This window comes from Mchenga conophoros, linkage group LG12 (assembly GCF_057382185.1).
Source record: "Mchenga conophoros isolate Kocher_MC1m ecotype Shallow Benthic linkage group LG12, M_conophoros_male_GT1.1, whole genome shotgun sequence".
NCBI classification, from domain to species: Eukaryota; Metazoa; Chordata; class Actinopteri; order Cichliformes; family Cichlidae; genus Mchenga; species Mchenga conophoros.
The window spans coordinates 35,089,058-35,105,862 of NC_140537.1; the positions used below are offsets into that span (position 1 = coordinate 35,089,058).

A 16,805-nucleotide genomic window follows, 5' to 3' on the forward strand; every position below is an offset into this window, starting at 1 on the left:
GCAAAGAAAATGACATGCTCATGGAAGTTTCATTGCTTTTGACCTCTGGGAGTAAAGAAATTAGATAAGTACAGAGAAGGTGAAATACTGAGAAAACACCTGAGAGGACGAACTAAACAAACGGGTTTTAAAGTAGGTTAGAGACAGACCTCCATAGTCAGGATCTACTCATTAATCTGCTCATTAAACTGACTCATTGTCTCTGGGGGTTATTTAGTTCTGGAAATGAAATCAATAACATTAAACTGCAATTTCCAAATAACCAGCATAAATAAAGACATTTGAGGTTTGATACCTGAAAAGTGGACTGCTCTAATAGGCTGCATTAACTAACTGCATTAACTACATTAACACACTGACAGGGTTTTCCCACAAACAGATTTTTCGAACCCACCATTCGGGTGTTAGCCAGTAATAAAACAGCATTAATTTTACAGCAGGAAGTTTTGTTTTCACATCCTTCACTGAAGCACATTAAACATTTCTCCTGGTCAAATGCACAGAGCAATGGATACATTTCTGTCTGTCTGTTAATTAAAATTAGCAGTTAATTATTATGATGCAAAATAAGTGACTGCACAAACATTCACCCGCTTCGAGTCACATCCAATCATCACTGAGCCTTTATGGATAGGGCTCAGATGGGCTTGCACGTCTGGACAGCACAATCTGACTAGACTCGTCTTTTCAAAACTGCTGAAGCTCTGTGAGGTTTCAGGTCTGGGCTTTGACTCGGCCACCTTGAAACATTCATTTTTGACCTTAAAGCATTTTTGTGTAGCGTTTGCTGTTCATTTTATGTCACTGTTCTCGTGCAAATTAAATCTCTTCTCTGAGACTGACTCAGATTGTCTGGCAGGATCTTCTATGATGTTGCTTCATTATTTCTCCCTGTATACTTATAAGCCTTTCAGGATCTGCTGTAAAGAATAAGCCCACAGCATGATCCTGCCACCACCATGCGCCGTTTTTGTGTTGACGTGCAGCGTAAAATACAACATCGAGACCCATCAAAGTGAAGAAACTTCTTAGACTTGTGACCTCGGAGTGTCCCACATGCCCATGGGGGAATTGTAGTTGAGATTAAATATGAGATATGAGCTTTCTTTTTGTCACTCTCTGCTAAGGTTTACACTGACTGTATGCAGAATAGGGCTGGACCATATCATACCATTCACAGTAATACCGCTATAATGTTCAGCAACGATAAGGAAATGAAATATCGCGATAGAATATGGGCGCAGTGCCTTTGTTTACATACGTACATCGGAAATGAGTTTATTTATTCCAGTGAAGTTTTCCGAGGTACTTTTTTTGTAAATCTCAGAAAAAAATGATGAAAAAAATGATGAATTGCTATAAAAAGTCATCGCCAGATTTAGGTGCATGTTGTGATATAACTTTTGCGGCAGTCCTCTCAAGGTTTCCAGACTAGTTTAATGCAGAAAATATTACAGAAGACAACGTATACACTGTGCATCAATTCTTTTTTATAGTCACACCCAAGTACAACAAGACAAAATCCTTAATTTCTTTCTCTAACACTTACATTGAAAATCATCCCACATGTATTGGGGTGATTTCTTTTTTCGTCCCCAGGCTGTACTTGGAAACATAGTCTCAGCTTTTAACTGACTGCCAGTCTTTTTGTTTCTATAGCTGAGACCTTAAAGATTTACCACAACATGCCAACGTCCCATATGTGACAGCCAGTCACGTCATGCCTCAGATTTTAACACAAAACTTCTTATTTTGTCGCAGAGTCATTATTTATTTTGACTTTTTGTGACGTAAGACTTGGTCTTTCTCCTCAGGTCTAAAGAAAATGAGTAAACTAAATAAAATAAGGATGTTTCTTATGCCTTTAAGGGGTTGAATATTCAGTCTTGTTCCCCATGCCAATACGGCATGCATCAGACGAACAACTTTGCTACAACAAAAGAACAAAACAGTTTTGTCAACAACATTTTTTATCCCCAGCCACAGTATTCACAAGGACAGATGCAGAAAAAGTGCATAATCCGAGACCTTTAAAGGACTTTGAGCCCGGGGGCCTGAGATGGACCGTAAACAAGCTTTTGGCCACAATCCACAAAAACAGAAATAAATGTTTTTCCACAGATGAAGTCGGAGTCATCCATAAAACATTGGCAAGCTGCCCGCCAGGATGGTCATGCTGTTGTGATGACAATGGCATTGTTGTCTGTCATATTTCCATAATTCCTCTGGGTGAGCGGTGCACAGGGTGAGCTGATGGGCTTATTAAACAACGAGTGAAAGTCAGCGAATGAAGACTGAATTCTCATCAGCAACCTTTTGTTATTTGATCTCAGTGACGCGTCCAGTAAAAGCGATGGAGCTCTTGGTAAAAGTAAACATGTAAACAGAAAGAAATCAGGGTGTAATCGCCGAATATGGACTTGAAGCACAATTTGAAAATAAAGTAAATAATTGTACTTCTGCAAACTTAACTCAGCAGCTCGCATCTGCTTCCAGAGCTGGATGGTGAGCAAAAAAACCCCAAAAAACAAAACTAATTCCCTTCCATTTGAGCCGAGGAACAGAAGAGCCCGAGGGTCTTTCAAAGGCTAAAAGTGTTCTCCCCGAGACAGTAATTGAAAGCCAAGAGTCCTGCTTCCTATTCAGCTGAGCCCCAGCAAAGCTCAGAGCTCAGGCTCCATCAGGAGAAAGCCCATCCATCAGAGGGTCATTATCAGCCTGATTAGTCCCCTGCTTTACTGCCCCGTAATCCAACTTTCAGGAAAGCCTATTGTCCCTGAAACGCCCTGGCATCGACAGCTACTGTTGCTGCCCGGATGGCGAGCCTGGAAGGACAAAGCACTCCACACAGTGCCACGCTCCAAAATTAAAAGATTCATCGGCCCGAGTTTGTTAAAATCCAGGCAGAGCTAATAATCACTCAAGGCTTTATCTTTGGGCGCTGAAGGAGCAGTCAAGGTTCATGAAGTCTTTATTGAGAGCTTTATCTCTGGATTTAGGCTTTTATTGCCTTTGATCGTTTCTACTTTCCATTTTCTCTGGTGCATCACTACTTTTGATTTTGTGATTTACAAAAAACCTTCCTCAACTCGATGCCTTCAGTGTTTAGCTTTAGGTGAAGCCATGTCTCGTATATTGTTGTAGAAATTTAATATGTAGAGAAATCCTGTGAGGCATCAGTAAACTACACACAGCACGATCATGTTTACCAACCTAACTGTTTGATTCAATGTGTCACGAAAAGGTCAAAGAAAGCGATTTTGGTTGGAGGCGTACACTTTAACGCGTTTTATAATACTGCATTCAATAATACTCGCCGTGTACGCTGTAAGGCTAAAAGAAATGCTGCACTATCTCAGAAAACCACCGTTAATAATGACATTAATTGAACTGCTTGGTTGCTTGCACACTGTGAGCCAGCTTGCAAAGAAAAGGAGATATACACATGACTGTCCTGCACTGCTGTCTGCCACTGTTTTATTACAGCACTGTGCAAAAGCCTTGAGCCACACCCAATTTCTTTATGTTTTTCTAGGAAAATGGGAAACAAATGCAGCAATTTATTGAAACGTGTGCAAATAGAAATAGAAATACATTATAGGGTAAAAACAGGGTTTTGTACAATTTCAACAAGCCTGAAAGCCAATATTTGGTGTGACCACCTTTATTCTAAATGCTGTCATTTCTTAAGGTCGTCTTCAGCTATGTTTTCGGGATCATATGCTTTCCTTTACTGCGTGGTGGATAAAAATCTGTACTTTTCTGCATTAATAATTCAATTTTAACGAGCTCTTCAACACTACTGGCTGAAATTTAGCCCTAAACCATCACCGAGCCTCCACCACTGTAGTTCTCGGTGTTATGCCTCTCTCTTGCTCTTCTCTGTATATATTGCCAACGATCTGAACCAAAAATGTATCGCTCCATCAGACCCGCTGCCACTGGTTTTCAGTCCAGTTCTTGTGTAATTTGCCACACCTCTGTCTTTTCTGTTAGTTTCCCTTCTTAAGAACGGCTTCTCGACAGCCACCTTTCCACTGAGACCCTTTTTGATTCAGTTCATCCCTTGACTTAGGCGTCTGTTTTATGCTTGAATGATTTATGGGTCATTTATTAAGTGCTTCAACAAACAAACAAACACATAAATTCCCCTGAAAATGGTCATGTGCAAGGACTGGACTGCAAATTGGTTCAGAAAGCCTGGAGCTTTATTGCTCAAGAGAACGTTAAAGGAAAGTATGGCTCATTGGACACAAACACTAATATAAAGGATGGATTTTGCAAAAAAAATGTTATCCAAAGTGTTAGCATAACCACTCCTTGATAACCAACCTGGGCAACGTCACCAGCAAAATACTGTAAATAAAGAAAAAGCAAAACAATTTCTACATAATGAGAAATAGAAATTCTGAAAATTTCTGCTTTTAAGTTCATCAACTTGGAAAATGAAGTCCGTAACTTTTAAGGCTCAGAATTTAGTTATAACATATAAAACTTCCTCGTACAACTGTACAAGACATGATAAATAAGGCCTTTCTTTCTTTAAAAATGACTGTGGTATCTGGTACTCTTCTCACATTCCTCTGTCTTTACTATGGTACTGTACTCATGTAGATCAAACAGAGAGGAAGTGGGGACAACAATGCAGCCGAGACTCGTCCAAAAGCTGTTGACATAAATCACAGACATTCGTTCAGCTTTCGGTCACACTCTCCTGCTCTTCCTCATGCATGACAGAATGCAGCATCAGGACATTTTACAGTAAATGGAGACTGGTATGTGTGAGTGTGTTGGATGATATTGATTTACAGAAGAGGAGAAAGCAGAGGAGTTGAGCCTGAAGCGTACCATCTGTACAAAGCCAGACAAACAGAGCTGCCCACCTAAAATCAAACTGTGGTGACTGTGTGAGCTGGAAAAAGTCTTCTATGCTACACAAAATGACGTGGGATGTTTGTCTTGTTGTTTAAATTATTTTGTTAAAGATATGACACATAGTGTGCACTTTCTAAAAATCTTATTTTTTAGAGCCCGACTATTTCGACACAGGAAGGTGAAGTTATCAAGTAACAACAACAAACTCGGCTAGTCTCCAGATCTGAAAGGTATGGAAGCTCGTTTCCGCTCACTTGTTACACGAACTCAGTAAACACTTTTCTCAAGAGATTATGAGCTCAGTCACTGGTTGCATATCTTAGTTATTACAACATAGTGTTCATTTTGTAAATGATGGCCCCTGTTTTCCCCTCTGTGGTAAAGAAAACATGTCCTTGGCCCAAACAATCTTCAGAAGCCAAAGGTTAGACGTGTTTGGACCTCAGAAAGTTTATAATACACAACTTCAAGCTTCAATAAAATGTAAACAGTTGGGTTATAAAAACATTTAACACTCTGACCAGTTGATATAAAGGAGAAATCAGCCATAGTGAGCTTTTTTTTGTACCATGCTGTAAAAGATGTTTATTTCTGCTGTAAAACCAGGCATCACTTTCCAAAATAATATCCTCACTCTCAAGTTTAAGACTGCGTACAATAAATGGAGTGCAGACACATGCAGAGATGCACACATTAATATCGCTGACTTTCATCTGTCTAGATGTCTCAGGCATTGGAAGCTTGTCCCCCTTGCGTGCCTGTGCTAATGCTTAGTAATTCAGATGCCAAACCTGTCTCAGGCGAGACACTCCGCTCCCCTTTCGGTCACAATGGTCAGGGCTTTTTGCAAGATAATTGCATCCTTGTCATAAAAAACCCCTCACCAGGAGCGATGAAAGAGCAGGACTCACGGCTGAGATTTTAGAGGCCTGACCTGCTCTTTCTGTAACGGTGGTTAAGCATGTGGGGGTCAGACTGCGCCTGCAGGTAACGGCTTTTTAGAGCACACTGTGTGGACAGGTCGAGTGAAATCAGGGTGATAAATGCTAAATTTTGGGTAGCTTAAAATGGTTCAAATAGAGGGAAGGGACGTTAACTCTTTGGATGTAATCCCTCTCAATGGGGAACTTAAGAGAAGGTCTCCTTTTTCTCACAAAAGCAGGGTAGCAGGTCGATGGGGTGGGCACGGAGTGGAATTTTCCTCAGCTTAAGTTGGGAAAAAACATGCCAGTAATTAAAATAATTTAAGCTGCATGATCATCCTTCAAGTGTGGCGATTCCATAATTTTTTGTGCCTCTGTTGTTGTTTACTTTGTGTTCCCTATGTTACTGTTTTCTTCAGTATCTTCGTGTATGACTCTTTTGGACTTTTACTCAGTCTTCTTTCTGAAGTCTCAGAATTACAGCGATGAAATGACCTTTAAAGACAAACGTTTGACCTCCTCGTCCTCCTTGTTTGCAAGCTCCAGTAAATGATTCTACAAATTACCTCCGAGTCTTGTAAAGTATTCCTCGTGCACTGAGGAAATCAAATCTGCACAGCACCACTCTGAGCTCTACGATGAGTCAAATTATCTGTTGTAGGACTCCTTTGTCACGGTTTGGAGTTTCTGTTTAAATACTTCCTGTTTTATTTTGAAATCTCGTTCATACGCCTCAGTAAATTCTACTTCCAGCATTGTTTTGTTTCCTGTGTTTTGTACAGTCAGTATGATTGGTAGACACACCTCTCCATGTGTTTGTCTTGTCTTCTGTGTGTTTCGAAGTGATCTCTTTGTGCCTCTCTTTGACTTTTTGGGCTTTGCTTCCTTTGCTTTGGGTGTCTGTGCTGGTTTTCTATATATGCACGACCCCTGTCCAGGTTAAAGACCACATGCTAGATTTTTACTTTGCATCCTGTACCTCACATTCAGGTCCTCTCATCCTTGCTGTTCCTTGGACTCAGTAATTTTGGCTTTGAGGTCATTTTCAAGCTGCAAGATGAAACTGGAAGCAATGAGAAGTCTCACTGTTGGTATTGCAATGAAAATACCCCCCCTCCCCCAAAAAAAATTCACAGTGCTACATGTTGTTATAGTTTTGATTAAACATCTTTCTCTAACAAGGTTTTTAAATTCTAAACTGCTGAATTAGAGACAGAAATCATTCTTTGAGCTTACACGTAAGGCTTGATGTGACTTCAATCTTAAACCGATTAATAGGCATTTTTCTTTGGATTTTACGCTTCCGAACATAAAAGCTTCTCCTGCTGCCAGAGGACAAGTGAGAGTACGTTTCCACTAAGAGAAACTGAACTGTAAAATGGGTGGAAATGCAAATGAAATTCTGTTTACACTGCTGATATCTCAACTCCCATAGCAATTTTGATTTTATAAAGCAAATTTTGGAATAGATTTATCCGTGTAATTCTCCACTGATATGGCTTCTACGCCACGAATATTAACTATAAAAGAATCATTTGAGTGTGGGTGCTGTAGATAATGTCTTTTTTTCCACAGCTGCTGAAGCGTATTTGCATTTAAATTCAATTTTATTGCACATTACAAACATTTCTGTGTGTGTGAAGTCTCACTTTTAGTCACATTCTGTGTGATTTTTGGGGGATTTGACTCATTTCCTGAGATGATACGAGAGGATTAAAAAGAAAAAAAAAATCAATTGCTCTGGTTTCTCTCGAAGCTACAGTTGGTGGTGAGGTGCTGATACTTCGAGGTGCAGCACACTGATGTGACTCGGCTGTGTACCGTCCAGGAAAGAACTTCATCCAGTAATAACAGATGATCAATGCTGCAGTTTTTACTCTGCAGAGACGTTTGAAGTGAGCCACTGAGCAGCAGGACAGCTTTAGATTAAAACCAGAGAGCCTTTAAAACATCTCTCTTTGAATCTAAAAGTATGTCAGTGGTGCTTTTTAATTATTACTTCCTGTTTAAATTTTGAAAGCAACCATGTCGTGCATCAAGTCGTGTGCTAAAGTTGGACGTAGAGATTACAGCACCTCCCAGCAGCTCAGAGTGCTGTAACGTTTAAGAAACACACAGATTGTATAAAATCAGCAAATATGACTTAAAGTTAAAGAAATTTAGGGGGGGAAATAAATTAACACACAATAATATATAATAAAACATGTTTTAACTGCCATTAGCTGCACTCGAGGAAGAGCAAACATTGGATGGAAGTCAGTAATGTGGATATCTGGTGGAAAAGCAGCGCTTTGAGCAGCTGCTTAAAAGCTTTAACATGCAAGAAAAAATGCTTCAGTCTTATAGTGTGCAGCTGTCACTGTCTACTATGGTATGTAATTACTATTGCACTATATTGCTGCTGCTGGCACCTTGTGGTGATAGAGTCACACTTTAAACGGAAAAGTGTGTCATCAGTTACATTGTTTGCACTGATAAATAACCTCCTGCGAGCTACAATCACCAACAAAACACTGTTGTTTTCTACATCATAATAAATATCATTATTGAAAATTTCCAGGGGTCCAGGTGGTGGGACAGCATCCTACGTTGAGACCTGTCTTATCCCAGTCACGTCCTCCAAATCTTCAGAGGCCACACGTCTTAATGCTTGACTTCAGGTATTTTAAAGTCTTGTTGTCACAGGTGTGTAAAATCAGGCACCTAGCCATGGAGCCGGCCTTTACAAGCATTTGTGAAAAAATGTGTCGTTTTCTAAAGAGCTCAGTGAAGTTAAGCGTGGTATTGTAATAGCTAAACTTTTTAAATTTTATTTCATAAATTACAGCAAAAAAAAACAAAACAAACAAGAACACAGCAGAGCATACTTTAGGGTGTGACCAGCATGCAGTGCTCACTGGTTTCTCAGCCAAGCTCCTGATGTCTGTTTTTAATAGGGGGTCACAAAGAGGCTTCATCCCATGGGTGCTGTCATGCTGGCTATGTGCACGCCTTTATCTTTCTATATACAAACTAATGAATTATGCTGAACTATGCAGACTAATCTTATTAACTTAATATTTTTAAATCTATATATAAATGTCAAACATCAGGCATGAAGCATTAATCCTTCCCCTCGTTCCATCCTACCTTGTGGTGTATTTGGACTCTGAGCAGAATATTCTTGTAGCTGTGGCCGTCGTTGACCTGCAGCACCGCCCCGTCCTCTGCCCCCTCCGAGCCGTCGTGGATGTACTGAATCTGTTCCCGTGACAGCTCCTCCAGCTTGAATCGGCTGAGAGCACGGTCGCTGTGGAGACGGGTCAGCCGGCCATAGCGGGGCGGCTCAAGCACCATGACCAGAACATCGGCTGCGTTGTCAGGGTCGTCGACCTGCAGGACCGACTTGGTGATGGTTGCCAGGCTGCCACGGCCCTCCACGGTAAGAGGAGAGAAGGTCACGACTCTCGGGGGCTGGGAAGGATTTTAAAAAACAGGAGGAACAGCTTTGAATATAACCTGACAGCTGTGAAGGACAGAGGTAGATTTGATTTAGGAAACATACAGCTTAGATACATTTTAACACTTCTAAAGGCTGATAGCAGAGGGGGATACAGCAGTTTACCCCAAACACACTCAAATCATCACATGATGTATTTTCTCCCAGAGAACTGGGACACGGGGGCTGTGCTGACGCCAAGGGAAATGAAGAAATGAAGGTAAGGCGGAGATGAAGCTGGGCGCCTCATTAAGCTGCACTCAGCCATACCTGGAGCCTCACCACAGATGGCAAAATGCTTCATCTTGCTAATAAAGCCATTTTAGGAGCACCAGCAGGACTGGGAGGCCTCGCGTTGTAAACAAGAGCATAACTTTATCCATATTCTTCTTTACACTTTTAAAATGAACCGTTCTTCTTAAAAAAATAAAATCTATCTAGACTAGATGTCAAACCTCCACCTCAAAATAAAGCATATGTAAAAAAAACAACCTGCCATTGTTCTTCCTCTTTAGATGTAAGAAGTAAGGACAACTGGAGAGTGTTCACCTGATCCAACGGGGATATACACTCTTTACCACATGCACTTAAATGCTTTTCCAAACTACAGAAAGTATTACTTAAGTTTAGTGAGAAATCTACTCATAAACAGATGGTGAACAGCCTGAGATCACCCTCGGTGGACTAGCTCAGGTTCCACACGTACAACCCTGGTCTCGATATTTTTGACTGTAGAGATCTCTTCCTTCTCTTGGCTATGAGGAAATACACAACACTAGCTTTGTGCAGCTCAAAGCACTTAAAAATAGATCTGAACTGCACTCAGCAGGAATCCCAGCAGGAATCATGACTGGTTACTCAAAAACCCCACAAACCTTGTTTGGAGAGTAGGAACTATTTTCTTTCTGCTTAACCACACCCGACCCCATAACTAAGCATCACAAGTAAGAAAAGGGCTCTTTCTTGTTAATACACGATAATTTTCTTTTATTTGTTTTCTGTGGATGAATCAATAGAACAGACTTCTCGTGTGATTGAGGGTTAGTTCCCTCTTTCTTCCATAGGAATGTTTGGGTCCAATGTGAAATCCGATCATCTTTTGCATCTCACTTAAGATGTTTAATCACAACTTGGTCCTGCAGGAAGTTTCTTCCTGTTAAAAGGGTGTTTTTCCTTTCCACTGTCTCCAAGTGCTTGCTCATAGGGTGCCGTCTAACTGTTGAGGTTTTCTCTGTATTACTGTAGGATGTAGAGCTGACTGTTGTTGTGAAACATAATAAAAATGAAACTGAACTCCTCACATTTCTGTTTCCATAGGGGAAAATAAACCTAAACCTGTACTTAAAAAAGGAATCACAGATGCATGTTTTAATTTCCTGTGTTTAAGTATGTGACAAGGAAAACAACACAGCCAGGATGGTAAAATCTGGAAGCAAAACGGCTTGGCTAAAGTTCATTTTAATGCAATTTCTCCACAAAACATTTGTTAGCAGAGCAGCTTGGCAGGGACGAGGTACAGGTAGAGATGCATAGGCTGTCCCTGCGGAGATGCCAGTCTGCTGTGGCCTTAAATCAAACCGTTGTCAGGTACCGAGCTCTGAGCCGCTCAGCCTGACACAGGGCTTGTGTCCAATTCGCAGTGTTTGCCGGTGGTTGGCCGAGCTCCAGCTTTTTGGCATTACAGCAGCAACTTGAGCAAAGGGCAATGCATGAAACAAGCTGGCGCCAGAGAGAAGGATGACTTGTGGGAAAGTCATGCCCACACACTCCCTCTGTGTGTCTTTAAACCAAAGTGACCCCTGGTTGAAATTTCTAGACAGAGAACTGAAACAAAGCACAAAAACACAGGAGGCGCACGCAGTTATCTGCAGCCCCCTGCAAGGGGGCCATGTGCTGACAAATTTTTAGACGTCAGAGGAGTTATCTCCAAGAGACAGACAACTTATTCCTCAGGCGCACACCTTAATCCTGTGTCGTCATTTCTGCAATTCTCACAGGGGAAACAAAAGGTTTTGTGCTGGTGGGGGCTGAAATTGTGTATGTGTGTGTTATTATTTTTTAATCGTGCTAAGACATGCTAACGCATGAAAGGCAACCGGTAAAATCTCCTCCCTGAGGCAAACGAAAGCAAACATAGGCGCGCTGAGGTGGGAGGGCTAACCTTTCATCCTGCCCTTACAGGTGAAGTGAGGTTCATTTTTGGCAGAGCTGTCATCACCCACGAGGGCCCTTGGGGCTCTGCTGTACTTCAAGAAGATGGGAGAGGCTTTTTGTGTGGTTGTTTTTGAGTTTATTTCTCGTTTGTTCTTAATTTGTTTTGTTTTTCCTGCTGGATGGTGTTCATGGGGAACAAAGTGGAAGAATTTCCAAAGCCAATTTCTACCCTGTGTCTGCCTTATCTGCAGCTTTTCTTTAGTGCTTTTGATGTGTCAAACCATCACAGCACAGACCACTGAACTGCAGTCTACCTGGACGTATGATTAAAAAATGACCGTTTCACAGATTGCCTATAGTTTTGGCTCGGTTATATTTGGTCTTTTTACTGAATTTCAACAGAAAATAAAGGCAGACGGCTTATTGGTATTGACTGACAGCAGATACTGGACTCTTAGAAAGTTTTTTCAAAAGAAGCAGCCACTCCTGTCAGAGGGGGGGAGGGAGGCTATCTGCAGCTCAGATCTTTCATTCCTGAGGCTATTACATTCAGAGGCCCTGCTGGCTGGCGATCTGATAGGGATTTCAATTAAAAATGTATTTTATTTTGCTTTTAGCTACACAGAGAAGGCTGCATAAGCAGAAATCGTCTTGTTCTCCCTGCTGTATAGTCGAGTCAGTGTGCGGCGTAGTTTGGTTTTTCCAGCTCTGTATGGGACAAAATAAAAATTATGCATGAATAATAGGTGCAAGCCTCTGGGCTGCAAAAATAAAACAAATGCTTAAATTCCAAAAGCTGCAGCTCCTCTAATGACCACTGGAGGCAGAGCCCACAGTTTGGGGTGTTAACATGAAATAAAAATTAAATGCAGCCAGTTTCCTCCTGCATGACATTTTTCACACAGCTCACCTGTTTAAATGTTATAAATGTGTAAAGTAAGCACGGTCAGGAGCAGGAAGGGTTTCTGGCTGAGCTTCTGCTAATCTGAGTCACTAAACTGGATCTATGGACCATGTTTGTGTTGTTGGTGCTTTTTGGAGCAACATCTATCTGGTAACTGTCATGGCTTGCTGTGCATTAAATTTTACACGCTGTCCTGGAAGTCTGTGCTCCAGTTTTGACGCGTGAAATTCTCATATATTATGTCTATGCTGTACATTATGTGCGTCTGTGTGGTTTGTTCATACAATTTACGACAACAAAGCATTTGTTAAACTTGCTAACAAAGCATGCTAATGTTTGCACAATTATTTAGACGCTTGTGTTTGAATATGCTAACTTCTGTCCGATAAACACACAACCTGGTGATGCCCCTGAATGTGACTTCAAGAATCGACAGGTGGAATCACACTAAAAGATCGCACCCATGGTCTGCTCTCAGTGTTGGTCTCTAGTCTCAAGTTCTTTCAGCATTTGATGCAGAACAGCCAGAAGATGTTGCAGTATCTTTCCCCCAGCCTTTTACACTCACAATAATCCCTGACCCCCCAATTGATTCTTCTGTTTATCAACAATCCATGATACTAACACAACGCTATCAGCGAGAGAGCCCTGAACACAGATCACCTCTGGATCCTCCGTGCTCAAGCTGAGTGTCTGCAGACCTCAACCGACCAACTACAGCTTGATTTTTACTAATGAAGAAGATGAACGGGCCTGTAGGATTGCACATTTCTACCTGTACTCATTCCTACACTAGAATCTGTTTATTTTTGACTGTAACATCTAAATATGTTAGTAAAAGAAAGGTCTTCAGTATATATTCTTTACTGGCATTGATATTTATCCAGATATGTTGGAGGATAAAAGTTCAGAGTTGTATTGTTAATTACACGGGCAATGTTGCAAAGCCATGCAAACGTAATGCAATAAATATTGTAACAGTAGCCTAACACTGCTTATCATTAATTAGAAAAACACACATTTTATGGCTGTAGTTTGTTCACTCAATGCAATTTGACCACTGCACTCTTTTGTCTAAATGTGGTGAGCACACAAACCAATGAATGATGAAGTCACAGTTGTTATGTCCATCTTTTAAATATAGTTTCTCGTGTGTGCATACTAACGCTCTCTCTGTGTAAAATATATTATGATTGTGATGATGAAGATAAAATGGAGAATGCATTCAGTATGCTCGCAATCAAAAAACCGTCCTGCACATCTCACCGTTTCTGCCACTGAAAGATTTCTTTCAAAGCTTGAAATGTTCTGAAACCACACTTACAGGATCTACTTTCTTTCAAAGAAAACTGTAGTGCACACAACAAAAACACTGAAAGTTACATCAGTGTATGTGAGTCGCTTTGATGTGGACTGAAAGGAGCAATCACCATGTTCCCTTCTGTCTCTCTGAAGAAGTTCAAATACTAAAAAATAGCGTATTGAGGTAATGTTCTTTCTTAGAAATGTATGTGAATTACTCCCAGAACAAAAACAGCAGGTAGCCGTCTGCACATCAGAAATATTGGAGACTGTGTGGGAGCATGAAAGCTGACCACGCACATACTTGCAGAAACTGTGCAAAGATAAGTCTTTCTTGGAAAATGAAAACTCAAATGCATCTCCATTAACAGCCTCTGTCCACTAATGCTTTTTCAGAGAGGGAGGTCAGTAGTCATCAGGAAAACATACACAAAAATGTTCTCCTTTGTAAGCATAAAGTCTATTTTTCATCATCTTTTTAAAACAGTAAATGCCACAAACACTGTTGTGTGTAGAGCAGGGCGATACGAACAAAAATATTTATCACGATATACATTTGAAAATTTGCAATAACGATATAACTGACGATATAATTGACACGAGACAAAACACTTTACGACTCCACAACTTTATTAGTGCAAAAAAACCCCATCAATGTATTTTCACTTAAACAAGCAGCTGTTTTTTATATCCATTAAGTTATATAAAAAATTAACAGTGCAAATGCAAATTCTTTGCTGACAGTTTAACCAAAAGACATTTCCAGTGGAAACTGGCCGACATATCCTCAGCATAACCATGTATAATATCCACAAAGCTTAAAAAGAGGTTATACACACACAATATGGTAATATTATGTTGAAGCACAGTACGTATCACTCCGCGAGGCTCCTGCCTACGATAGCCGTAATGCTCCGACAATCCATCATCATATGATATGACCCAGCCCTAGTTGGGTGTAGGGCATTACTGTGCTATATTCTTTAATCACATTACAGTTACTAATCAAATAATCATTTTCATTTATTGCACAAAATAACAAGAATGCGATGGTTACAAACTGCATCCAGGCCAGAAACAGCCGTTCACTGCTGCTAACGTTGTGACATGGACTGTTTTCAAGCATCTGTGCAGACGGCAGAGTAACATAAAGCAACACAAGGAACACGGAGCGACGTTATTTAAAAATGAGCGCATGCTGAACCCGGCCCAGCAGCCAGAGCCCGATCTTCAGCAGCTAAGAGTGATGAGCAGTCAGGCTTGTACCGCTGTAGCCTCCAATTATACCCCATCCTGCTTCTATAGAAGAATCAATCATTGTTTTCTAGACCCTTTAACAACATCTTGTAGTAGCAATATTGGCAAATAGAGCTTGTAGTAAACAGGGGGAATAAGGGAGGTATTAAGGAACTTCCTCTCGGCTCATTGGTTTGAAGAAAAGGCATCACGGTGCAACAATCCTTTTAATCAACAATCCTTTTAATCAACAATCCTTTTAATCTTTGCTTGAAACACCATAAAAAGGGTTTTATCCATAAGTGACTTGTTATTTTCAGTTACATTAATATAATATTGCTTTAACTTGTTCATTTTATTTGGGATTGAGTACTGTATTTCTAATGATGTTTATTATTTGTTGAAAGTACTGTTAAAGCTGCTTCTCTAAGCTGTCAGTATAGACTTCTGACTCGTGCAATAATATGTTTTTTCAAATTGTTGTATTATTGCTTTCTTTTGCATCGCTACATCCTAAAGGTGACTGTGGAGGCCACCTAAGTGCAGTGAACCCATTCTCAAGTTGAAGAAACCCACTTGAGATCATTTGAGCTTAATGACATTATCCTGCTGGAAGCAGCCATCAAAAGATGTGGTCATAAAGGGATGGAGATGGTCAGAAACAATACTCAGGTGGGCTGTGGTATTTAAATGTTTAAATGATGGTCAGGTGGCATTAAGGGGCCCAAAGTTTCTCAGTAAAATATCCCTCACACATTACACAACCAACACCAGCTTAAACTGGTGATCCATCACAGGATGAATCCATGCTTTCATGTTGTTTGCAAGAAATTCTGATGCTACCATCTGAATGTCAAGACTCATCAGATCAGGTGTTGTTTTTCCAGTCTTCTGTTGTCTAATTCTGGTCAGCCTGTGTGAACTATAGCCTCAGTTTCCTGTTCTGAGCTAACACCAGTGGCACCCAGTCTGGTACTCTGGATACCTTAATCTCATCTGACCTCTGAAGCCTAAATAAAACACAGGTGGGACAGACAATAACAAAGGAGAGAAGACAAAGACAGGAAGTAAAAACAGAGTAAAAGGTGAAGCAACTATGGCAACAAGACAGGACTTGGAAACTTGAAAGATGAAGACAAGATAGCAGATGGCAACATAAGAAATATCCGAAAGAGTAACCAAACATTTCAAATAAACACCAGATAAGAACCCAGGCCATGTCACACTTTAAATCGCTTTCTTCAGGGTGGTAAATATGTAACATAATGGATGACTTTTTAATAACAGTAATAACTTTTATATTGACTCCAAACACTTGTCACAAATTTTATACCAAAGAACAGGATATCTGGCCTCATCCTACACCTGCTTATAGTCAGATAATAAGTTAACCAGAACTAATTTGCACTGCTGAAGAAAGCAACATAATTATATATCGTTATCATAAAATGATAATCATCTGCTGCAGACATTAATTAATTTTGCACTGGTAGAAAACTAGTGGAGTGCCAGTCAAAACACAGACACACACAAATTCCTGCTAATGTTGTATGAGAAAGCAGATAAGATTGCGTAATTGCGAAGTCAACCAAAACAGACTCAAATGCAGCACCACCACTCAATCACCGTCTGCAAGCGGCCCCCTGAGCTCAGTGTCTGCAACATTCATTTGCCTGGGGGCAGATTTAATAGAGCGGTCACGCTGTGCTGGATAAACACCAAACAAGGACACACTAAAAAACGTTTAAAATCCTCATTTAAGGTTTTAGGAGACTGTCAGACACAAGAAAAATGTCCTCAAGTGCACGAGTAATTCTTTTATCATTAATATTTATAATAAAAACAAAAAGGGATTTTGTTTGGAAGACTGTAGCATACACGGACCTTTGTGAGACATTTTAACTTCTTTTAACTATTTCTCCATAAACAGCGA

The 16,805-nt window shown here is 40.5% G+C and overlaps 1 protein-coding gene across 1 annotated transcript in view; it reads right to left on the reverse strand.

Annotated features, from left to right (window-relative positions):
- Nucleotides 1-16,805, reverse strand: part of fras1 (Fraser extracellular matrix complex subunit 1) — a 303,829-nt gene that overhangs the window by 83,940 nt on the left and 203,084 nt on the right. The window contains exon 28 of the mRNA XM_085295515.1: nt 8,928-9,251. Within this exon, the coding sequence (XP_085151641.1) occupies nt 8,928-9,251 (324 nt within the window). The remainder of the gene's footprint in view (nt 1-8,927; nt 9,252-16,805) is intronic.